Source organism: Aulonocara sp. 'chitande type north' Nkhata Bay, linkage group LG12 (genome assembly GCF_057382095.1).
Source record: "Aulonocara sp. 'chitande type north' Nkhata Bay isolate Kocher_YH1m ecotype deep benthic linkage group LG12, A_spYH_male_GT1.1, whole genome shotgun sequence".
In the NCBI taxonomy this organism is placed as follows: Eukaryota; Metazoa; Chordata; class Actinopteri; order Cichliformes; family Cichlidae; genus Aulonocara; species Aulonocara sp. 'chitande type north' Nkhata Bay.
The window spans coordinates 36,897,399-36,924,046 of NC_141355.1; the positions used below are offsets into that span (position 1 = coordinate 36,897,399).

Sequence of the window (26,648 nt, forward strand, 5' to 3'; positions counted from 1 at the left end):
AGATAAATACTGGTCATGTGATGTTAGTCATTCGTCCTCCTTGTTTTACTTCAGCAGTGATGATTCAATCCTTTTATTGCAGAAACAATTAGTTGATAAATTAGAAAAAATATGAATTCATTTTTATCACTAGTTTAGTTTACAGACTGGGGTGACTCACTGAAAGAAAAACAGATATTTGTTGAAAAAGATCGACGCCGAAACATCCATCAGAACAATATTAGCTAAGAATCTGAGTCGGCCTCTAGTCAGAGACTCCAAATCTTCAAATGTGAAGCTCCACATGTGAAAATCAAGTTTCTGTCGCTGCTCTTTTCACGATTTAAATCTCTGCAGTAACACTGATTGCACTGTTTAATTAATCGGGTTTCCAGGCAGTTGGTCAACACTCGTTTCAACTTCTGCTGCTGCCATGAGCAAAACTCTGAGCACGATCTGCATTATGGTAATTTATTTGCATATGCTGGAGACTACAGACATTCGCAGTTGCCTGCAGCCCGATCTCAAACACACTCAGTCTTAAGTGTAATTATTCAACGGCGAGCGGGTCCGCTCTCCATTGCGTGGCATTAAAAAGGCTAATATCGCCGCCGTTCTCCTAATGGCGAGTTTGGTGGCCATGCAGTTCATTACTATGTGCATACTGCGAGTCTCGAGAGGATATTTCACCAGGAGGACCCACATATGATGTTACGCTAACTGGCCGAGAGCATGTCGCTGCACGTATCCAAGTTTTTTGGGGAGTCAAGCTGTACTGTTAGGGCGACATGCATGCTAATCAGCGGCGCCTCATTCTGTAGTCTTTTATTATGCGCTTTTCAACATAGTGTGTCAAGATTATTTCGTTTGAAGGAAAACGCCAGCTGTCATGTTTTATGCATTCGCTTTCAGTTCAGTTTCACTTGCGCGTAGCTGTTGGACGATGAAGCTTGACTTGAGCTTCAGTTTTTATATTTTACAGCGTGCAGGTTTCATACATCCGCCGCAGATGCTTCGGCCTTGACTGCGTGCCAGCAGACCCTCGACACGGCGGCGATGGGATCTGACACTGACGTAGCATCTGGATGGAAATGTGTTTGGCTATAGCATCATCTCATCTTTATTTCATAGATTGTGTCTAAACTGGTCTATTTGAAACAAATGGACTGAGCAATTTCTTCTTAAGCACTACATCATTTATGAATTTATCCTCAATAAATAACCCAAATTTGAATGTGCAAAGACCACAGGTGTGTCTGTCTGGGCAGACAGAAGATGCAAATATTCTTCCAGCTCGTGCTTTATTTCAGTTCTTCTTACATCTATACATGACTGCACTGAACACTGACAGGCACTTTAAATCTTAATTAGTGTAATTTGCCATCATTTCAACATTTCTCCATACTGGTGCCAGTGCAATGCATGGGCTCAGAAGTCAAGAAGCAAACCTCTTTAATTAGGACTTTTAGAAATAGAAGCTCAATACTTTTTAAGGGAAACGTACTTGTAGCACCCAGTGTGAATAACTCAAGAAAAGAAAGTCAGCACAGCACGCTTGACCAGGTCTTTTTTTTTAGCAACTTATTCACTCATTTATTTTCTTTCTCAAAGCCGTTTCTTTATATAAAAAAGAAAGTTTTTGAAAGACAAATACTATATTCTAAATATAAAACACACACACACACAGACACACAATTTTTAATTCTACGTTACAAGTTGCACGACTCCAGCAGATATCGTTAGGTTACAAAGAAAGAAGAAGAGAAGTGCTTCATAGAGCTATTACAAAAACTAAAAGTCAGCATAGAAACTTTGGGATTTTATACGAAAGACACGAGGTAAAAATCACAAGTGCAGTTAGTGTTTCCACTGCACTTGTGACCGTCTTATGATGCGTGGCCTTTGCCTGCTTTATGTAAGTCAGTGTGACATCTTGGAGAAAAACATCTGACCTCTACTCCTGAAGAATAAATTAATAATAATATAATTTCACTTGAAGAAATTCTTCAGTTTTTCCCACCATGATTTTACTCCAAATATTTAATATCTCGAAAATATTTGAACAACCATCAGATCAAACTTATTTCCAGATTAGGTCGCCGTGTCAACAGCACAAAGCAGCTTTAAGGAGCCAAAAAACGTTTAAAATTCAAGCATTCAAACAAATAGCATGAACTGTAGTTACAGGACACTTCTTATAGTGTATCACCTGATATGCAGGAGAATGGGTGAACGCAGATGCTGCAGAAGGCATCATGAAGTTCTCACACAGAAACTTAGATTATCAGGTTATCCTTGCAGCATCAAAGACACAGTGAGACTAAACGTTTCCAATTACTCTAAATTATTAAGACATTGTCAGATAGAGCGGTTAAACTCCCAAATCCTCTAGAACACGTGCAAAGATGCTGATGAAAGGCTTCACACTCACTCAATCGCACACACACACACACTTTTTACAAATGTCTTTGGGTAACAAGTCTGAATGCAGATAATTAACAGTCAGTAAATGACAGCATCTCTCGTCACCCAGCCATAGAAATGATCTTATATTTGCAGAATACAGCACGACCATCATACACTGCATGAGTCTAAGTGCAGGGCAGCAATTCGCGTACTTGACCTGTCTAATTGGCTCAAATATACTGCCCCTGAAATCCCACAGGCCACATAGACACATCAACACACACATGCTAATATCCCCCCTACACACACACACACACACACACACACACACACACACACACACACAGATACACAGAGACCCCCTGTCCCCATCGCTTCCTCCTCAATAGCTCTGGCTTCATTAGCAGCGGTTTGCATCATCCCTGGTGAAAACGTCACATGTCATCAGTGACTCCATTCTTTATCACTTCCCGCAGTATAGACAGTGTAACCTTCAGAAACCTGCTGCCCACAATTTTACGTCTTAATTAGGAGCACTGTCACAGGCACCCAGCGCCCCTCGTCCCGATGTGAACGGACAGAGAAGGATGGAGACGGGAAGGGAGTGTGAAAGACGAAGAGGAGGGCAAAGTCAGACACGAAGGTGGCAGACAAAGGCGGCGAGGGAGAAGGAAGGGAAAGATGTACAGTGGGAGGGAGAAAGAGCAAGGCAGACTGGGAAAAGGGGGAGGAAGAAGAGTGGCTGGAAGTTCACAGCGTGCCTTAAAAGAAAAGAGAGAAAGTTTTTGTCACACAAACCAGATGGCAAAGCAAAGTGTACGCAAGGATTTTCATCCTGTGCTGCAGAAAACACGCATTTAACTTCAGGGCTAAGGATCACATGCTAGTCCTCCACAGCAGCGCTGATAAAAAACTAGAATGTTCTCAGTGGGATGACAATTTTTCAGACCTCGGTTTGAGAAATATGAAACCCAAACGACCCAAAGTGTGACACTACGAGTGCAGTGGGCTGTAACTGGCTTAGATGATGACAGCACAAAGACGTCTGTCCAGAGTTTGCTCACCTTAAAAATATTGAAGGGAATTTCAAACCTATGTAAATCAGGAGAACCATTTAAGTTTTGTGCAAACAGAAAAAATGGGAAATGATCACATAATGATTTAAATATTGTAACTGCACATGTTTCATTACTGCTTTTGTTTAACTCAAAAATAAGTTGATGTAAACTAGCTTACATAAACTAGCGAGTTTGCACAAATTTCAAGCACCAGTTAGATTGTCTCGATCTTTCGAGGCTTACGGTGCACATCCTGCACACACCTCGTCTTCTGCACAGGGACTATTAAGCAAGGCAAGCTGCTTAACCACATTTGAACCAATCATGCTCACGTGCTTTGTCCCTGAAGGCCCGCTTTGAGGCAGGCAAAGTTTGCAGATTTTCCTATGTTTTAAAAAAACTGACAAAATGCTTAAAATATGACAATATTTACTTGAATACGAGGCTCATGCATTGATACTTTGATAATTTTGGTACCCAAGGGCAAGCATAGTTAAATTTAGGTTCCAGAAAATGGTGATTAAGCACCATAAGCTTGAAATTACTTGGCATGTTAAACTATTAAAACATTCTTGCCTAAATACTGTCTTCTGTTTACTAGCTAAGAGTGTTATAATTTTTTAATCTAACTTTAAGATTTTACCTTGTACAATTTTTAAACGCCCGCTATTAGAAGCACGGAAAGTTCAAAAAATAAGGCGGATGATGGTTTTCTGCTGAAGAGATGAAAAGTGGAAGTTGTGTTGGCTAATTGCTCAGCGAGAAAGAGTGAAAATCCGGCTTAGTGGCGAAAACACTGGAGACGCTTGTGTCCTCAGTGTGGGGACAGCTGACGGGTTAACACTATTAAGACTGCAGAGAACACAGGACTGAATGTGCATCTGTGCTCCCCAACAGTGGGATTGGACGCCGCTTTCGAGGCATTCATTCTGAGACACAGATACATAGACAGACGGACCACAGAGAAGCAAAGGGACGACTCAGGAACACAGATTCTTTTTGTGTTTTTATTTCTGCACTTCTATGGAGGCTTTATCTCGTTGGGAGCTCATCAACAAACACGGCTTCAAGATGAATTAAAGATTGTTTATCATCGCAGTATGTTGCGCTTTAGTTTACCTAATTTTTGCTCACGTTTCATTCTGTTTCTTTTGATTTTTCTTTTACGCGCTTTTCTTTTTGCAGTATTGCACCTAAAAAGAATCGTTTTCTGCACTTTTAGGCGCACTAAACTACGTATTTCTGGTGTGCCCCTCAGTAAACATCTGCTATTGTGCCTCCGGCTTATACTGATATAAATAAATGTCAAAAAATAATAAAAAACCCACTAAAAGATGCACTTGTGAGCTGTTGTACAGGCATTAAAGAAAGCCATTAGAGCACTTACGCATTAATTAAATCTGTATCATCATTACTCAGTGTAATTGAAGTTGAGACAACCGATCAATTGTAAAAGATCACACTGTCATTAAGGTTAATAAGCTGTTTTACAAACTATCATCATTAACATTAGATAAATCTATTATAATAATAAATGACATATTGATAAAATATGTAGTAAAAATGGGTGTGCTTCTGAAATTGGTGTGGGCAGAGAGAGAAACGGGTGAAATCGTCCTATAAAAATGAAACCTTGATTCTGTTTCTGACTGTAGAAAAAAAAAACTGCACTAAGGATATTTCCAGAGGTGAGAAAGATCCCCCCAAAATTACAACTACATCTGGAAGCCCTTCAAGAGTGTTTTCAATTAGCTACTGTGCTGCTCTGCCAACTATTGTCACATCTGCATCTTTTCTCTCAATCAATTATGAAATACTGTAATTTATTCATGAAATGTTCAGGCTCCAGTTGGTTGAAGAATTTAACCACTGGAAAGAAAAAAGAAAAAAAAGAAGCTTTTTGCAGTATCTTACAGAAGACATCTGTTTAAATCACTGGGCATATACAGTGAAGAGCCTCAGGAGGTTGGAGTTTCTTATCAGAAACATTTTAACACACCTTTAATATAAAACACCCATATAAAAATAATAAAACAATGCTCCGCTGTGTAAATAATTAAACCAGGTTTTAAGCTGCTTTTCTTCTCATCTAAGGTCACGGGGGAAAAAAATTAATTAAAAGGTCAAATTGAATTCAAATTAAAGCATCTTTAAACAGCAGTTGAGCCCACAGTTTATAATGAAAGAGCTAATGCTTAAGTTCATTAGCTTAATTAGGAAGGATGTTAAAGAAACGACAGAAGCCCGGCGCTGAAAGAGTTAACGAGGTGGAGCCGGTAATTGGTTGAGAAGTGACCCTTTCACGGCGGTGACAGGGGCACCGCTAATTCACTTAAATGGCCACTTGAGGCCGAACATTTGGTTCCTGTGAGATACAGTCAGCACCGTGGGGACGTCTTAATATTTAAAAATATTAATGCAATAAAATAAAAGAAGGAAATATTTTTAATAAACCCGTAATTGACAATAATAAGTTTCTGGCTGATTCAGTGCAGCATGTGTCATATTTTACCTTTATTAATTTTAACCATTACTAGTCGGTTTAATAGATACATCATAAGCCTGCAGACGAGAATGCTCGTCTCCCCCTGAAGGCAGTGACAGTAATTACACACTTACAACACTCACACTGGTGTCTCTGTCTGATAAGCAGCCAGTGCAGTTTTATTCTCAGAAGCTGTAACTGCTGCCCCCCCCCAGTCAGACTAAAAACGGCTCCGAACTACAACAGGTGAAGTTTAGCTGCCGCTGTGTGAACTTATTATAAAAGCAAGTTTAAATGTAACAGATGCTAACTCATACGTAAGTATTTGCTAATATTCCAACATAACTGTCACAAATAAAGTTCAATGTCTTTGTAATTTTAATTTTTGTATTATAACATCACATTAGCATTATTAGCCAAGAGCGCTCAACGAAAAATTCCAGAATTATATAGTTTTCTAATAATTTGTTACAGTTTTTGGAATGTCCACCACATTTGACACCTATTTAATTCCCCAGATATGTTTTCATCACCCTGTGAAGGCTGAAAATGGAAACATGCAAACAGGACCAGTCCTGTAAGAATCGCTTTCTTATGTCTAATTCTGAAAACACCGAGCTAAAACCGCTCAAACTTCCTTTGAGATGAAAATGTCCAGAGGTGGGATGCTTTTGATGTGATATTTAAACGACCTTATTGTTACAAATTAATCATTTATTTTGGGAAACCCTAAATACATAAACTGGGAGGGCGTGTGCGGTATATGACGTTCCCATTTGTCTGTGCAGGAGTCTGTTTGTAAAGCTGAGTGTACCTGAAAGAAACTGGACATCACTCCTTGGCACGAAAATTATTTTTCAATTTCACGAGCTCCTCCTCCTACAAGCTGAGGTTTTCTTATGGCCGAGTGACCATTCAAACTGTTCACTGATCTAAAGGAGAATCGAATCAAGTTGAATTTTTATTGTCAGAAGTATCCAGCAGGGGTGTCAAAGTGGCTAACCTGTAGGAGCTGTGTTATCGACACGATTTTGAGGAGCAACAGCAGCAGTAAAGAGAGGGACAGAGGAGAAAGGAGGAGGTTGTCGGGGTGTTTATTGTCATGAAGACACATTTCAAGCCTGCGAGCAAATGAATAGAGCCACATTAGTGACACTTCACTGCACCCTCTATTCACAATGGAAGAAAGAGGCTCACAGGGTGAGATGTTCAGCCGGCCACTCGGCATATTTTCCCAGAGAAACATTAAAAACAAGCACAAATATTACCAAAGATCAGTCGGTAGTGATTTTGATTCTGCTGGTAAAAAGTTTAATTCAATTACAGGATGAGAAGGAGTATCATATAAGCTCGTGTTAGAGGCGATATAAGAAAAACAGCATTACCGCAGACAGGAAGGAGCGAGGATTATACAAGTATGAAAACAAGAATTAACTTAAAGACTGCTGCACTGTAGTGTCACTGTGAGAGTTACCATCTGAGGCTCAGAGGCACATGTTTACATGTTTATTCATAGCGTACGTCTGCTATCAAACGCAACGCAAACTGTTTAGAATGGATCTTATTGCATGAAGCTGCGTGCGAGGGCCCTTCACTACATATTAGCCGGCACTGTCACAACGTTACATTTATGTATACAAAATACGATCGGGCTAATTGAATATTCACTGTGAACATATTCCCTGCATAACACGACTCCCTGCTTTCATCTTTTTAAAAATTCAAATCGATGGGAGGAGAGCTTTAGAATATATTACTTCATGTATCCCGTAACCCCCCCTCCAAGTCCTATATGTCTGTCAGGAGGTGAGCTGAGGAGGAGGGCAAAGTGCAGGCGACAGAGCTGGCCTCGGCAAAGCTGACGTTAACAATAATGTAATTTAATTAAAGCCAAGATCCCAGCGGTCCTCGCCAAACGACGGGGCTTTGATTTTAATAGGTGATGAAGAAAAGGCTCGGCACACGGCGCCGCCGCCACCGCGCCGACCGGTCTGAGGGGTACTGGGAAAAAAGGCACCGGCAGGACATCAGTTCACATCGTATCAGGCGGAGAAGGAGGGAGGGAAGGAGGGAGGGAGGGAGAGGGAGGGACAGCGGGTGCAGGTACCAGCCCCGGCCACCCAAATACAACAACACCGATCAGCTAATGGAGAGGAAAAGGGGAGACCGCCCAACTCGCGGGGGTGCTGGACCGTCCCAGAAAACAGTATCGAGCTCAGCAACACTGGAAAATACTTAATATATAAAGCTGTGCGCAAAGTGGATTTCAGTGCAGAATGAGATTTAAGGGAGCGGGAAAAACACGAGCTAATCCAGCGTCAGACTCTTCACATGCTCGGAAATGACATTAAATCTGGAAGGATATTAAAGCGTCCGACAAACAGCTTGTTTGGTTCCGTTTTCTTTGTTTGCTCGAGAAATCATGAGGCAACACTGAGGCTACAAAAACACAAAATGAAGAGATTACAAGACACAAATAATTTATACTTCAAAATACAGAAAGTGTATAAAATGCACACGTTTATCTCCAAGTAACAAGCTGTTATCTGCCTGCCTGGACTGGTCAGAGTGTAACTGCACATTAAAATGTCCTAAATCTGCGTCATTACTTCAATTAACACGTTTACATTTGCTGTTACAGGATGTTTTTTTTTCTCATTACCAAACAAATCCAAGAATCAGTCTCTGAGAAATTTGGAAAGACCTAAAATTAATTTGTGTGTGTGTGTGTGTGTGTGTGTGTGTGTGTGTGTCTGTCTGTCTCATGGTGATTTTCTCATGATTCTCCACATTACACCACTTTTCATTTTACTTCTCCAACCAGTCACCACCAACAACAATTAGCTTCCTTTTTATTGGTTAAAGAAACACACACACACACACACACACACACACACACACACACACACACACACACACACACACACACACGAGGGCCCCCTCTTCGGTAATCCTGTTACCAGCCAGGTCGTGAACGAGGATGTGCTGGGATGGTGGGGAGTGGGGGGGATTAACATGGCGGTCATTATCAAATTTACAGCCAGTCACACGGACATCTGCCCTACTTTTCCTCGGTTAATGTAAAAAGAACTAATCTGGTTAAGAGAGCGTGGGCGCGGCTCGTAAATCGGCGGCACTCCGCCGTAGTTAAAGCTGTCACTTCTCTTGTGGGGGAGCGGCGGCTGAATGGAGCTGTCAGCTGGCTACTTGTTAGGGCTAACAAGGCCGTCCACTGATAGGACTAATGAGGCCCAGGGCCCGGCGCTACCCCACGCAGCCCACACCGCCACTACTTCAGCTGCATTCTCTGCTATATAATGCACACAAGGAGAAAGGACAGAGGGCGAGCTTAAATTTCAGTTACAAATGAATGTAAAATTCAGAAAGTGGATACATTCTTTCCACTTTTCATCAGCAGATTTTTTTAAAAACATCTGATTATTTTTATTTGATTTTTCTTACATATCACTTTTTTAAAAAGACAGGGTTTGGATTTGAGAAAAATATGATTTGTACACAAGAAACACGTGCAAGCTCTGCAGACTGTTGACACGTCTGCAACACTGTGACTTTAAACAACATCTAAATGCTGGAAAACAGCAAAAACTGAAGCTTTTTCTTCTCTTGCGCTCTTTTGGTTGCTCTCTTGAGCGGTAGATTTTCTGTAATCCACTGTTACTAATTCCTGTAATTCCTTCTGATTAAAAAGAAATTATCGGTCACAGGTAAGCGCCCAAGCCGATCTGCAAAATGCCCATTAGGTTTTGTATTAACGGCTTTAAACCCCCTTTGAAAGTATGTGTAGGAGGACTGCCGACAAAGCAACCGTGATGAGAAACTGAGAAAACCTGACAGAGTTTACAAACTCAACAAAAAAACTAAAGGACTTGCAGATTTCCCTGAAATGTTACATTTCACCGTGTTGGCCAGTTACAACATGTCGCCTGTTGTCCGTCTCCTTCTTGAGCGAAGCCCACACAGCACATACGCAGTGTGATGAAGAACAACCCGCGCTTCTCTCTTAGCAGAGCAAAAAGCCCCTGAATTAATGCCTTCATCCTCAAACTGAAGGGATCATTTTAACAGTAGCTGGGGGTTAAACTTCAAGCATGAGCAACATTTGCAGCTTTGTTTTTCAGAGTCAACTCCAGCCCTGTTCGATAAAGCATAGTCTCTTCTCCCAACGCTTCATTATTCGTGACGCCTTGGTTTAATTCCAATTACCCCTGTTAATTAGGAAATCTCATGCTCTCTGATCTCGAGGTTTGTTTCAACTTAATGTCATTTGCCAGGTTGTTTACTTTCGATTAAAGCCTTTTATTGTGAAATTAAGTGTTACATTTGCTTCAGCGAGGCATTTGTCCGTGTGACGGTAAACATCCTGACTGATGTCAACATGCAGGAGTCCTCCCACGTGCATCACCTCGCGTTTGTGCCGTGTTAGCGCTGCTATCGACTCTTTCTTTAGGCATTTGTTAGCGCCGCAATAGCATTTAGGTACCAAATTATTCCTTTCACCAGCTGTGGAGAGAGCAAAACGGCCTTCTCCAGCGCCGAAACCCTACAAGGATGTGTCATGTTTTGGCTTCTATCAGGCATTTATTTTTACACCGAACGATACAGTTTGACGGCTTTATTCGTTTCAAGAAAGATGTTCTCACCATATTCAATGTGGCATTGTAATGCAACGAGACAAAAGCAAGGAAAGCGTGAAAGGATGAGTATGTGTGCATCTGTTTGTGTGGGTTTCTTTTTTTTATAGTCAACAAATGTTTGCTCTGCTTTACATACTGAGACGAAGCGACAAAAGATGCAAAGAAAGAAGCTGCTGACGGAAGAATAAACGAGTTTTCAGACATGCTCGGTGGAGTTTTAAAGTTTATCCTCTTTCACAGTATTTTTTTTATTCCCTGTATTGTATAAATGGATCACTGTGCATCTCTCAAGCCCTAACCAGCCTCCTAGTTTCCAGTGCAACTCACAGGTTTGACTTGTTTTTTCACAGGTTTAAATTTGATTGGACAATTAAATCTCAGTGGTATTCAGTCGTAGTCTACAACTGGAGGCATTACTACAAGTCATTTTCACATTAGTACATTAATAATATTTCTCTATAGGCTCACCAAGCCCACCACATGTAGCTGTTCATTGTTTTAAATCATACATGTTCAGTCGAATGTAACATGTTAGACACCAACACATATTGTAAATCAGCGGTGCCCAACCTTTTTTGCGCCACGGACCGGTTCATGTCCGACAATATTTTCACGGACCGGCCTTTAAGGTGTCGCGGATAAATACAACAAAATAAAACTAGTACCGGTACCGAAAAAAAAGAAGATTTATTCATAAGACACGTGAAAAGACCCAGGAAAACAGAGTTAACGATAAAAACCATGAATTTCACACCCGAGCCTCGACTCTCGTGGCCCGGTACCAAACGACTCCCGGACTGGCCCAGGGGTTGGGGTCCGCTGTTGTAAATGAACTGGCATATCTTTGTGAATTAAAGATCCTAATCGTTTGTCTTAATCTTAGCTGTGATCATGAACTCTGGTTAAAAGGATGAAACGGTTTCATTTTCCTCTGTAGGAGTTTCTTTAGATCTGCAGACTCAGTGAAAGCTGCAAGTGTACGACACTGGTCGAGAACTACATTAGGACATCGAATTTGACGGATTACAGATGAACAGAGCATCACGATAAAACTCAACTCAACATTTTTTTATGTTTTGTGCGTTTTCTCTGGATGACTTGCAGCCATGCAGAGGTGACAGGAGAGCCTGGTGTATCAGAATAGTTCAGTCCACTTTATATTTATGGATTTTAAATAACCTTACAAAGCATTTCTTACATGTTAAGACTCACTTCCTGTCTGTAATCTGCTAGTTTTTGTTTTGCATCACTGGAAAAGGGTTGACACTGAACCATTTCTCCATTCATGGTTTACCTTGGCACTGAGGCTCTGCCACAATATTAGGTTAGTTAATATTCTGAGTTTTCACCTCAGTTTTGCTGATGCACTGAGCAACTCTTCCAAGGACATTAGCAATTTTCTTTCAAAACAACCAAAAATGTGTTGTAAACGATCACTACTACTACTAAGGAAGAAACTTAATGGAGTCCCTGCTTTGGCGAACATATTGCCAGAAACAAAGTAATGGTACAACTTATTTAAGAAAATGCCTCCATAAACCTCCCAGTGCTCGTCAGACAGATGATGATATGATGAAAGCGTTTCTGAAGATTGTAAACATATTGGACTTTTTTCTGCCATCAGTCGTTCACTCCTTCCACCATCTGCCATTGAGAAAAACTCTGAGAGAAACTTGAGCTCCGTTTGCACTGGAGGAACATTTCCCGCAAAATGTGACCTCGTGGCTCGCGATGTAAAAATGCAGTGCAGAGGCCAGAAACAGGCTGCCAATCCTCTCAGCCACGGCCGTGTTTGTTTGCAGTAATTATGATCATGTCTCTGTAATTACTGATGACTTACTGATGTTAAAGGCTTAAATACTGAAAATGAAAAGCAAAAATCGTACTCCACTGTTTGCCTCGGCTCTATTTCAGGAAACAATAGCGTCGCATCTTAACTGATGAAAGAAGATAAACACAAACAGAAAAACACGAGGGCACAACACTGAGCTGCTGAGAATGGAGAACATAAAATGAAGCGTGTATTGCTGTGACCTCCGTGCACCGCGCTCTCTCGCATGCCTGGCAAGCAGACTGTCACCCCTGCCCCGAGTGGCCCTCGGCTCGAGATGGTCCTTTTTAATTGTTTTTACACCTCCCTTTAACGTCCATCGCTTCCTCCCCCTCCTTCCCAAGCAGGTCTGAGGAGTCGCTCGGCTCACAGTCACTTAATTAAATGCCGTCCACAACTCGATCAATGGTTGTTAAATAAAGACACTGATGCTGTCAGAGAAACAAGCACAGGCAGGGAGAGGGATCCACAATCCAGCTGAGGAAGGAGGATTCGTGGGCTCCTTTTGTACCATCCCGGTAGTTTGTTGTTATGTTTTGACTTTGATCCATTCTCCTTTTCTTTAGCTGAGGGAGAATAATCCCCTGATTGGATTTAGCATCTCTAACTATTTAGTTTAAAGGTATAAAACTCGATAAAAACGCAGAACCTTTGCAGAGGTTGGGATAAAATGACATCAGGAGATGGATGTGGGAGGAAACACAAGGCTTCTGTTTCTCTTCTGTGTCCTCTCTCTACCCCTGGGATCAGAACCCATCACCTCGTTAAACTACCATTTCAATGTTCAAGAAGGGAGATTCCCCACCTCCCCACAAAGAAGTAAGTTTTTTCCAATAGCAATAGCGTCAGCTAATACTATTAACCTCCGCGCACACCAGCACACTCAGCCCACACATCCCCCTGGTGAGGAACAGATGAGCCTGAGAGGAACAAATGGAAATTCAACTGTAAATCCTCACGGACTCACAAGAACTCAAAACGCCTTTTTTCTCCGTTTTTTTCTCCTGCGTTTTGATCTGCAGGAGGATGAGGAGGGTTTAATGTATGGTGATGCACCCTGTTTGGACATTTTGTAAACAGCTGTTTTTAGAAAACAATACCTAGAATTCAGAGGTAGGCGTTGGAAAATGCAGAAAGAAATGCGTGCACGCACACCGCCGCCTCTTCAAAAAGAGCCTGAGAGAGCATCAGAATAAGGCCAACCTCCCTCTCTCCCGCCCTCCCCTTCTCTCTCTGCCACCTTCCTCTACCTGCTGTCCCCAGTCGATCCCCGGCAAAACTTGGCGGCAGATGTTGCTGTGCTAAGTTGGCTCTGAAGTGCCTCCCCGGCTCCCTGGTCTCACCAACAACACAGTCAAACCGCATTAGATCTCTTTATTTGTGCCTGGGGCAAGTTCGGCACTGCAGCTGTGTCCACCCCCACTCTACCTTTGGTGTTGAAGGCCCTCGGGCGCTAAATGTGAGACCACAAAAAAAAGGGAAAAAAAATTGTTTCACTCTCATTTTCTGTCTCTCTTCTGCATCTGCTGACAATCCAGCGGTCTGGCTCCGGGCGGCAAAACTGAGGGAGGGAGGGAGGGGGAGACACAAAAGGAGACTGCTGGGAAAGAGAAGGGGGAGGGATGGAAGCATGGAGAGGAGCGAGGGGGTAGCACGGACACCCGGGTCCCCGTGCAGAACAGATGTCTGCGACAACCTGCTTCCTTACACCTGTACGAGTCCTTGTAACCCTGCGGAAGCAGCGTGTTGAAAAATTCATGACCCTGGAGGTTTCCTGTCCGCCTTCAAAGACCGCTACTCTCCTTTCCTCGTCCCCTCCCTCTGCCGCCGCCGCTCTCCTCTCTCTGTCACTGTCTGCTCTGCCATCTACACCTAACCTGTCACTGGACAGTTCAGACACCTCACACTTTGATGAATCTGTTCAGAACGATATCACACGTGTCTCAGCGGGGCCAGGCTGGAGAAGCACAACAACAGCAGCGCGTACGGATTCGAAATAAGCTCTCTAACAACTAATGAATGTCAAATATGAGATATTTGCCATGATAACATAGATGCATGGAAGCTCCCAAAGCATTTCCACTCCAATCAAAAGGCAACATGTGACACCAGCGCCAGTTTTATCATAGAGATTGGAAAAATACTAAAATGGAAAATGAAATGTAAAACCACAAATCGAGATAAACAATCAGGTCTAGGCTCCATTTCTTTCCTCACATGTTCCAGACATGATGTAGTCTCACTAGTGGAAATACTCTGGTTTAGGAGTATCATTAAATCATTCAGGATGTCTGACCTGTAAGGATCCCAAGTCCCAAAAACTCTGAGAATTTGTGTTGTTAACAAAAGATTCTCAAAAAACTAGCCTGGAAATTGCTACAACTTAGCAGTTGACTGTCTAGTTTCAGAGTTAGAAAGTGAATCAAATCAGCTGAACGGTTCATTGGATTTCATATTTGTGGATAGAATCAAGGATGAAAGATTGATTGAATCTTACGAAACTCACATGAAATCAATTACATGTTAGCAACACAGCTGAAATTCAACTGTGAGCCAGTAGGCGATTTAAAATAATCATCTCCAAAATGCGATTAGGTTTCAAAACACCTTCCACTGCTTCTCAGTTGAGACATCACTTCAAACACACTTCGTGGCCCTCTGTTTGATTCTCTCCCGCGTCCAGTGTGTACGATGTTGATCACAGACTTAATGTGGACGCAGTGATCGGCATGAGAATGAAGCGAGACTTCAGCAGCAGCAGCCTTCCCTCCTCCGGCCGACGTGCTTTGACATAACTTGTGTACTCACTGGTGGGCTTCACTCTGTTTCCAAACAGGTTGCTCAGAGCGACAGAGGTGACCCCTTGTGTGGGAATATCAGTCATCTTCTACACAGCTGGAGCAGCCGTGATGTTTCCACATTCAGACAGTTGGATGAATACCGGGCAGGGGAATTCCTGTCACTTCACGAAAACCAAGCAGGTAAATATGCACGTTTAGTCTCATCATGAAGCCTTTCAACAAACTCAAAGAGCATCAGCCTATTTAACAAACTTTTAACAATTTATTTTGTCACTTCACATCATACTTGAGTTGTTTACGCTCTTGTAGAGAATAACTGGTTGATGCTCAGTCGCTTAGGAAGGCAAACAGGTTTGAAACAGATCACGAGACCTCTAATTGACTTCCACCGATGTTCATTTTATGTCTTGACTAACTTGGTTAAAAGGTTGTCACTTTAAAAAGTCCAGATTACACGTTACTACAGCTCCCAGCACCTCAAGGTGTCGCAAATCCTAAAACTGAGCTCTATAATGCTCTATATTGATCCATCACTGATGTATCAACAGCAATGGTTGAACTCAATACTCTGTATCGTATCTCAGTATCTTCACTGTGACACTGAGGTACACCACACTGTACAAATGAGCAAAAATTTTAATTGGCTACTGGTCGTCATGACAATGACAAACATGAAAGGAGAGAGTGTGGTTACTGCTGAGTTGAGAGACTTGCATATATAACTACAGCTCAAAAAAATCTAATATGTATAAAACAGGTGAAAAATGTGGAAAAAATCTTCTGTTTTTAAATAGAAAGAGAAACGAAATCTATGAAGAAGAGCGTCCAAATGTTCACATTACTACAGTCAGCCTATACCACATTAGATCTGCATAAATCAGAGTTTCAAACAACCTGTTTAAACTCCCTTCCTCCTCTTTTCAAGCAGTGCTTTTCTCTGATTGGCTGCCCCTCTCAACAATAAAGTTTGATCAGCAGGTGGGTGGAGCTTCTGCGCTCACAATCAGAACTGCATGTCTGAGATGACCATATTAGGGTCATCTGGGCTTACTGACATCCTGCAGTACATAAACTGATTTTAGTCCATACTTTAACCAAGTTAACATGAGCGTCCAAAGTCGTATCAGAATGATGGATCATAAGAATATCTGCTAATGTAAAGTAAGACTGTAAGACTCTATATTAATACAAAACATCTCACATCTCTTAAAAACAAAAGCTGGAATTAAAATCAGCACTGGCTCAGAAACATCAGTGTCTGCATGGCTTTAAAATACTTTCATTCAAATTTTGGCGACACACGTCGCAGTGAGATTCTGATGAATTTTAACCACTATATCTAAACATCTTCTAAAATGTGATCTGTCACATCACTACTCACTGGAACTATGAGAGTTGTTATCTATTTTTACCAGTGCATCTTCTGGCATTCTGAAATTTGCTAAACAGCACTGTGACACCCCGAGTAGCAACTGGCAGGCTCACAGCTGGCCCACTGGCTCGGGTTTTTTCCATGTTGCAAAACACGACTCCACTTGAGAGATTTGCAGCCTGACATCATTCTCTAAACTACTAAAAGCTTGGATGGTTCCTGCTCTCTAACCTCTGTGAAGACGAAGATGCACAGAAGTTGGAGACAACAGGGAAATAATGTATGTGCACCATACAGGTGCAGATTTTTTGGCCCATTCGCCTGCACAGCTTGTGCCCGTGAAGCACCGTCCTTTGGAAAGCGATGAGAGTTTGGAAGAGTCCGCGCATTTCTCTTTCAAGATTCACGTTTGGTTTTCCCCTGGCAGTTTTAATACTAATACATTTCTGCTGTGTAATGTTAAAAAGGAGACTGACAGGGAATTTCTAAAATTACCTCACAGACTTCAGAAGAAGCAGCCCAGGAAAAGCCAAGGACGTGTTTGTGGGCCACAGTAATATAGCTGCTCCACTTGTCTGCAACTTGATTCTAATCTCACCATTAATTCTGACATTTGGCATACAGCACAGCGAGCACAGCAGATTGTATTGTGTTTGGATTGTAGTCAGCAATTAAAATATATAAAAATATATAAAAACATCTGGTTAACTGACTTAGCAGCAGGTTTCACTGTGCCGATTTGTGGAGTCGATTTGCTTCCTCTTCTTTTACACTGGTTGAAAAACACACACCAAAAAACCCAGAGCATAACCATATTAGGTCATCCCTGTCACGCTTCCTTCTGTGAGTATCTGCAGCTGCAGCTCACATTGGCTCCCTTAGGTAACAACAACACAAGGCACAACTTGTGCCAGCAGCTTCCTCTGCCGAGAGGAGCTGCGATACAATACAACAATAAAACAATGAGCTCTTAAGTGTAACTGCGGTGACTTTAAAGATTTGGAGGGATAAAAGTATTCCTATTAAGGCATAGAGGGGATTAGGGACTTCATGGAATGGTTACAGGAACATTTACCACTTAAAAAAAGAAAAAGAAGAACATCCACGCTGCTGACTAATGCAGGATATTTTCTATTTTTGCTCCTGTGTACTATAAACTGCACTGATGACCACTGATGAGACTTTGACTCACTGCCTCAAGCTGTTGGTTTGTGCAACTAAAAAGCAGCACTGCACAATCTTTGCACACGTGTACACTTCACTCTCGGTATGACTTCCTCCTGCATAATTCACCAATCGCAAATGAGTTTGTATTTTTGGCTAATATGCAAATATTTTGTTTCCATTAGAGCAAATTACCGGTGCTGAGAAGCTTCGAGTTTGTTTTAGGTTTGAGAAGAACATCAGGGATGAATTTTGACTTACCTGGTCTTCTGATGTGGGTCGCATGAGGGACACTCGGTCGTACTGCCGCCGCATCAAAGCCCACAAAGCATCGAGACGACCCTGATGAAGCACAGAAACGGAACTGTGTCGGTTGTCTTTATTTACGTAATCTTGTGTAGATTTTCAAAACCAGTGTTTCTACAGACTGATCTTTAAGGTAACGCACAAAGCATTAGACATCCATGGATGCCGTTTTCCACCGTAGATGCCAGTCGTGGCCTCTTAAATGAATATTCGACCATTCTCTATTTCAAGAGTTTCACTTCATGGTAATAAAAAAAGTCTTAACAGTTCACAGGGAATCTAATTTGAAGCGTTTCTTTTCAACTACCCAAAGACAGCTTTAACTTTTAACCACAATTTAGAGATTTTCACATGAGTGTAATTTGCTGGATGAACCTTGGAGAACTAGTAAATGGGCCTTTAAGCTGAGACTTTTCCTATCAGTATCATTTAGAAGTACCCAAAGTAGGAAAAGAAAAATCCTAAAGTCAGTCAGTAACTCTCACCTTGATAGGAGTGTACCATTTGTTCTCGGGTGGATGGTTGGGAGCGGGCTTTGGAGTGGGCCGTTTGATCATTGGCTCCTCTACATCCTGTGGTATGGACACTTTGGCATTCTTTGCTTTCTCCAGCCGGGCCCCCTCCTCAGTAGAGCCTTTTTCCCCCCAGCGCACCTTGAACAAGAAAATAGAAACGTTAAATGAGGGCAATTAAGCAGTTAAACACCTGATTGGTCCATCAGTCTGAGAAAAACTACAGGAAATAAGATTAGAGATGCTGTGAGGACTGTCTGTGATCACTACAGCAGTGTGTCAGCGTGATGAGCCTGGCCAAACACCTCTATCTGTGACCAACTTTAGCTTCAGGACCACAGCTTCAGTAAAAGATCTGTACGTGTTGGAAAAATCACTCGGATTCTTTTATCAATAAGGACGTTTACATTTGGTATAATGTGTTATTGTGTGTGTGTGTGTGTGTGTGTGTGTGTGTGTGTGTGTGTGTGTGTGCGCGCGTGTGTTGGGGGGGTGTCAGCGTGTGAAAGCAAGCCTGTGTGTTAAGTAAAGCTGTCCTGCTTTTTAATTGAATTCATCACATCTGTTACAAGGAGGAGATAAAAAAAGGAAAAGAAACCCACCGTCACATGAATGGGGTGAGGTGATTAATTAGCAACACAGTTTTCAAGCTGTAGGTTAAGCCGTGACAATATAGAACAGCTTTTCAGAATCATCTCTGGGATACATCGCCGGCCTGCCGCATCATCAGGAAAAGAGAAAGGCTGCCATGAATAAAAGATACGTTGTCACCTCAATAATCGTTTGAAATGCTGGCAGCGGCAAAGCGGCGGAGGTGGTTTTCTCAGCATGACGTCTTAAATGTGGATGCGGAGGAGCGGACGGGTTGGTCTTTACAAGCAACTCGTTATCTATCAGTGGGGTGACGGCGGGGAGGGAGTGGGGGCTTCAGATGTGGAGACGCGCCCGTCGATGGGAATCAACACGCTAGTGGAAGAACAGAGAAAGGTAACAGCCAGGATTGGATCTCAGCAACACTCTGGGGGGGAAAAGTCAAGAGGTAGGAGCTCCCCGAGGATGCTGGGAAATCCCTGCCATGCCACCAACTTCCTCGGGGCTAAGTAGGAAGGAGGGGGAGGGGCAGCTCGCTTTTAAACCTGAATTCCCTTCGGAGGAGGCGGATAACAAAGCGAGCTGCCAAGGTCTGGAAGTTGAGACGGGGGAAGCAGAGAGGAGAGGTGGGTATGTCAAGTTGACAGCAGCACTCAATCTTTCATCCCGGCTGCGACTTGATCCAATCAGCCCTCGACGGCCAAGGACGAGATGGCAGGGCCTGTCATGTCGGAGGCATCAGTGGGCTGACGAGGACAGCGGCCCGGCCGGTCAGTCAGCCAGTCAGTCGCTCGGTCGGTGGGTTTCTCCTCCTGATTCCTGCGTAACTCAACAAAGTTCCCGCCTCGCAGAAAAGACTGAACATGATGATGCAAGTTTACGGGACCACACATATGTGTCATTTCCTGCTGTCTGCATTTTGACCTTTGGAATATTTCAGCTGTTTTTGCTTGTTTCGTTCAGCTTTTCACTAAGAAAGAACGGAAGCAGCATGTTGGCCAATAGTTTTGAGTTTCTGACCTCCATCCGACTGATCCCTCCGACTCCTCTTCCTCCGTAGTACGAGGCATCCACAGTTGGCCACTTCTTCTTGGGCAGCGGCTCAGGCTCCTAAGAAATAAACACAGAAAACAAAACCAGGAAACACATAGTTGTGTGTCAAATAAGAGTGTGTGCAAATTTTCTTTCCATATTTATATGTATGACATTAATCAGAGTCACTGTAATGACAAAGGGGAGGAAGTGCAATGATGTGTTTGCTATTGTTCTATTTTCTTTCGTCCATATTTGTCCCTGCACACCAAAACAACGTTTCCTTTCATCGGGAAGATGTCACTTTGTCAGGAAGGAAGGGAAACGTAGGCCTTACTCCTGGCTCAGCGCGTGTTCAAGTGCAGAGGGGAAACCGTTCGTATCGCTCCGCTGACGTTTACAGTTCCATCTGCCGCAAACTGAAAATGCTGCAGTGGGATGGGATCAACTACCACACAGGGTAAAGCTTTCAGAAGCATTTACACTGTAATCCTGTGCCCTGCAGAAAAGAACTAAACAAAACTGTAGCATCATGCTAACGTGTTTGGCAAAAATTCAGCCAATGATAAGCCAGATATTTAAATGTCTACTTTACGCTACAATGTTTCTGGAACTAAACTAAACTCAGGCGGGTTTTCTGCTATAAATTTGTTCGTATTTAACAAAATAAATGCGCAGACATTCGTTTTTGACTCTCTGAACTAACACAGCCCTCAACGTGTCTGTGCTCTCTGCTCATATTAAGTCGTTTTTTGCTTTTTAAAAAACTTATTTCAACATTGCACTCAACAACAAACACATCCTCCCTAACAAAGTAGGGGTGACGTGGGCTGCGAGTTTGAGACCCCCGTTCTGGGGGGAAAAAGTCAAGAGGTAGTAGCTCCCTGAGGATGCTGGGAAATTTAGTGTAAAGCTTTACAAGCAGTACGGTATTTTACTTTGCTTTTAAAAACCTGCAAATGATTTTCACCAAGGAGGTTGAGTAACTCCATCGGCAACTCTCTGATTGTCTAAACCAGGGGTGGGGAACTCCAGGCCTCGAGGGCCGGTGTCCTGCAGGTTTTAGATGTGTCCTTGAACCAACACAGCTGATTTAAGTGGTTAAATGACCTCCTCAACAAGTCCTGAAGTTCTCCAGAGGCCTGGAAATGAACTAATCATGTGATTCAGGTGTGTTGACCCAGGGTGAGATCTAAAACCTGCAGGACACCGGCCCTCGAGGCCTGGAGTTCCCACCCCTGCTCTAAATGTTATAGACAAGTTAAAATGGTGAGGTTTGGTCCAGCTTAGGGGTGATTAAGTATCACAAAATGACCCGGATCCACTTATCCGTCTGGATACAGAGATTCAGTTCAGGAATGGTGTGAAAATTTAGATTTTACACAGTGAAATCTAAAATATTAGACCTCAGCTACATACTTTGATATTGACTGTTTCCCTCTGGAATTTAATTAACTAAAATAATCAGTTAAACATTAAAATCTTTTTCTGTTAATGAATCTCGTATTGCAGGAGACGCTTTTTGATTCAGTCTTTTACGATAATCGTTAGTCAGTGAAGACGAAAGGTGTATCACAAGCACCAACTTTTCTAAAGTCATTTTTTGAAGGAACTGCTCGACACGTTGGGAAATATGCAAACTGACTTCATTTCATCATGAGAAGAAACAAGCTCCATCACTCTCATGTCTGTGTGCAGAGCTGGAGCTGGGATTACTCTAGTTTAGCAGAAAGACTGAAATCACGGGGCAAACAGCGAGCACGCCTCTGTCCAAAGTTCAAAAATCCATCTACCAGCTCACTAATTAAAATGTGATCTTGTTTATATGATCTGTACACAAACAAATGTAAAAGGGACACGTTATGGTTTTAGTTTTAGTCTGAATTGGCTCGAGTTAGATGCCCAATGCAGCGATAACGGCCCTGTGAAATTCTCAGAGAGACGCTCAATAATCCTGATTCTCAAAACGTGCAAAGTTTCCCTGAAATTTCAGTGCTGCACCATTCTGAGCTCTGGAACCTCCTCTGACTCCCATTTTCTTCTTTTGCACCGCACAGATTTTCAAACCTGAAAATAAAACAATTGTGACTCACGGGCGGTGGAGGACGAGATGGTGGGGGCGGCGGCGGCGGGTCCTTGATGACCTGGATAAACAGAAGAAGCAAAAGAGCGTCAGCACAGCCCGTCAGGAGACGCATTGGGACACGCACAAACACACGCGCTCAAACCTCATCAAGACGAGCGCAGACAAGGCTGACAGAGGTGATTCGTGACAGGTGACTGAGCCAAACAGAAACATCCCTGAGCTCATCTCACGGTGGAGACGCCGTCGCTGCCAGCCTGTTTTGCAGCAGCGACTGCTGCCCCATCGCGTCACTGACTGCTGATTACAAGGATTCTGCTTGTAAACCAACATCAGGGGCCCCCCGTGCAAAATAAAGAAAAGCTGAAAATCAACTTGTTGACAGGGGAGTCTTTGGGGCGAGCGCCGCTGCCCGTTTAGCTCTTAATTAATTGGATGGGGTTCAGTGCTTCCAAGCAATCCCCCCAATCATAAAGTCCTAAGGAGTTAATTAGCTCCAATGAGATACAGAGGAGGAGGCTTGGGCTCAGCTCCAAGCCCCGTCTGAAGGGAAGATGAGTGGCGGCAAACACACACAGAAAATACAAGAAAACACACACACACGCGCACCCTCACCCACATATAACCAGGACACGACTCTCCCAGAGCAGAGTGACCGGCCAGCGGCATTGTTTGTGACAACACTGGATGAGAGGGCACCTGAGGAGCAGGTTGTCCACAATGTGATTCCACTCAAGGACAAGATGCCTCGGCCGGGTTTTTCAGATGTGCACGGCAAAGCAAAGAGAGGCCTGACAGTGACATTTGTCAGGTGTCAGTCAGACGCTTCACATACTGATGTCCGACTCTTTACTGAAGACGCTTCTGCCACTCACTCACCAAAAACCCATCTGTGAGCGGGCTGGCGCTGGAAAGACCGAGGCGCTTTATTCTTCGGTGTTGTCAGTTGCTGTAGGTCACAGCCGTCATGTGAAAACACAGGCCTGCACACTTGCAGTTTATTTATGTTCTTTTTGCATCTTTAATGCTTTTTAATGGTTTTTAACAAGTTTTCTTTTATTTTGTGTATTTTTCACAAGGAAACTAAGAGAAAGTCACCATGCAAGTCAAGTTTTACATAGTGAAAAATCGATAAACTCAAAGAAGTCCAGTCGCTTCTCTTTCCAAGCTCCTCAGATTAGCACCAGCTGATCCAGCAGGTAAAAATACCAATACAGTCCAATATTTTGTACTGTTTCCACTTGCGATAGGGTTATGGATGAACTGGCACTAAATATTTTCACTACAACACGTTGATGCTTTTAAGATTGACCCCAGCCAGTTTTTTAAATGAACAAAGTCTCTGTTTCACGACTTGAAGTTCATCAAACGGTGTAATTTAAACAGACGGCAGCTCACAGTGAAGATTTTAATTAACTAAATCATGCAGTATTGCAGAATGGCTGTGTGGAGATACTGTGCGATATCTTAAAGTACAGTGAGGTCACAATCTCTTCTGAATAATGTCTCCATTATTACTCAATTAATCGATTAACATGCCGGTGACAAAAACTTTTATTTATTTAACTATAGAGCAAATCATTTATAGTGAAGGCAGGGAGATGTATCTTCTTACAAATTCAGTTCAACTTTCCTTTTTTCTGTTACTGTTTGTTAAAAGTCTTCAGGTTTTGGATCAAAGTCATCAAACTGAGCTCAGGAAGTGTTATTGGAATTTTGTGGGACATTTATTCAAACCTAAATCCTGATACAAAGGAAAAAGCTTCTGTTCACCTCCTCGCCCACTCCCCGCTCCCCACACAGGGGTGGACACAGTAGGTGCCCTATAAATGCAGTGCTTATAATTGCACTAAGGACATATCTCAACCTGAGGTGCGCTGCAAAGTGGAAAGCTGACCTTTGTTCATTAGTCATCAAGGACAGATACCACAGTGTCAGAGCTGGTTATGCATTTGCTAAAGTGGTTTCGGAGGGAAAAGGAGCGATGTAATTACGGCATATCATAGATCCTAACAGCTGTTTCATTCACTCTTAAGCTCAGGGACGCTATCACACTCTCTGCTTACTGTTGTCATTAGAATAATGAAAAATAATCAATTAGGGTTAATTAATTCCTTTGTAACACACAACCGGCTGTAAGCAAATCTAGTAAAGGGCTACTGGTGGCCTCGCCATACGCTGATTAACATCATTTCAGCCACACCTTACGTTCACAGGATTATTTCTTTTATTAAGTAATTATGCAGCAGATTTCCTGCACATGTTGTGAGACAAATAAAGCGTCACACAAACGCTCTGCTGCTCTTTCCCAGCTACCTGATGGACAGATGTGAAGAGGAGCAGCGCGGTGGCATAATTAAAAACTAAACCACAGGATATTTCGCCATCTGACACAAGCCCCAGCGGCCCGCCGCCGCAGCCACGACACCGGGGGGAATTGGACCAATCAGAGGCACTCGGGGTATTGTCCCCATATGGCCGTCTCCGTAAACGTCCAACTGGACTTTATAATCTGTTCGTTCCCAACCTTAAGCTCGAACCGTGTCGTGTCAAGCTGTTTTGGGAGGCTTATAACGACGGATCAGTGGCAGATAGCATATTCGAAAGTTTAAAATTGCTTTAGGTCTTCATCTGCGGAGAAACTGTTTGTACGAGAACAAAACAAATAAAAAAATCAACTGAAAGAGAACAAAGACGACAAAAGTTCTGCAAGAACAAGAAATAATTAGAGATTAATAACATATTAAGGACCAAATGAGTCGCAAATGTGTCCAAAAGTGCATCCAATTTAGCAGCGAATAGTTTGTAATTTGGATAAACTGGCAATGTAATTTAAAACGGCATCTCCAATCCTGAATCCTTTGATTTGAACTAAAGGCGATGCCATTCGAGTTTAATTTCCAAACAAATCATAAACAAAGAAATTACCACTCCACAGCTTGTATGACCTCTCTCCTGGCATCGGTCCACGCGGGAGAGAGAAGGGGAGAGAGGGATTGTGGGAAAGAGGTTGGGCATGTGTCTCTGTGTATGTGTATGTGTGTGTCGAGCGTGTGTGCGCGGCCTCATCCCGACTGCTGAAACCTGGCAGACTGGGGGTTTAAATATTAACAAGGCACACATGGCCCTCCTCTTCTGCCGCGTCCCTCGATGGAAGGCAACAGCAGCTCTCTCCACCAAGACAAACACGTCCACCGCCAGACATGCTGCAGGGGGTTTACATTTTAATGCCTTTGTTGGTTTTCCAAAATATGCTTCCATCTCATCCTGGATGGGATCCCTTCAGGTCCACAAAGCCAGGTGACGTCTATCATTTAAGGGCCGGTGCGGGTGAGCGGGAACAGAGGTCCGCCGCGAGGGTCGGCGGAGTAGAGGGTAAATTTGCCTTTATCAGATCTCAATAGAAAAAGGCAGAGACAGAAAAAAGAGGCTGCGCACACCATCTGTAGCCCCTCTCTCATAGCCTCAAACGATAATCTGTTGTGGATTTTTGTAAACGGTTAAGCGGGGGAGACTTTATTTCCAAAGGGGGTGAGGCCAGAGCGAGGTTTTTAAAACAGTACTCTTTTTTTTAACCAACTAAACCAAAGTTTCGACTCTGGACAAAAAAGCAAAAATATTTTCTAGTCATAAGTTATGACTTTAAGAGCAGATTTCAGATGAATTAATTAAACGCAGCCTCAAGTTCCACTTTAAAACACCCCGTACACATGGGACTGGAAATGTGGTGACTTGTGGAATTAATGAAGAACCTCCCAACCTCCACAGAGAGAGAATAAAAAGCACGACCAAGAAACACAAAACTAAAAAAAACTAAAAAACCTTATCCCTAAGCAGAAACATTTAAGTCATAACCGGCTGTTTCCACTTTTCACACTTTTTTTGGAAGTCGAATTTCCCAGAGGAACCCACCCGAGGGATTAATAAAGTTCTATCTTATCTTATCTTATCTTATCTTTTAGGACCAAAACGAAGGAACAAAAGAACATTTTTGATCATTTTACAGCAGATGTGTGTCTCTGTTTCAACATCCTTTACTCAATTTATGAGGATGAAGCTGAAAAATAATCTGTCCTGTCAAGTACGTGGAGAAAGATTTTTGTCCGTTTCATATGCGGTATATGTGTGCATTATACACTGAGCCACCTTTGTAATTATATCTATTGAACTGCCTGTTAATACAAGTGTTATATCAGCCAATCACATGGCAGCAACTCCAGGAATTAAGGGAGGTAGACATTGACTGTTGTTGGTGGCAGACAGGCACTGCTGGGAGTTTCCCACATAACCGTCTCTGGGGTTCACAGATAATGGTCCAAAAATAAGAAAATATCCTTTGAGTAGCAGATCTGTTGATGTTGAGTCATAGGAAG

General features: G+C 42.7%; 1 protein-coding gene across 1 annotated transcript in view; it reads right to left on the reverse strand.

The window, feature by feature from the left end:
* The window catches only part of antxr2a (ANTXR cell adhesion molecule 2a), an 83,074-nt gene that overhangs the window by 22,752 nt on the left and 33,674 nt on the right, over positions 1-26,648 (reverse strand). Inside the window, exons 13-16 of the mRNA XM_086315460.1 lie at positions 22,286-22,336; positions 20,181-20,270; positions 18,543-18,710; positions 18,013-18,093 (exon numbers count right to left, since the gene is read on the reverse strand). Coding sequence (XP_086171586.1) covers positions 18,013-18,093; positions 18,543-18,710; positions 20,181-20,270; positions 22,286-22,336 — 390 coding nt within the window. The remainder of the gene's footprint in view (positions 1-18,012; positions 18,094-18,542; positions 18,711-20,180; positions 20,271-22,285; positions 22,337-26,648) is intronic.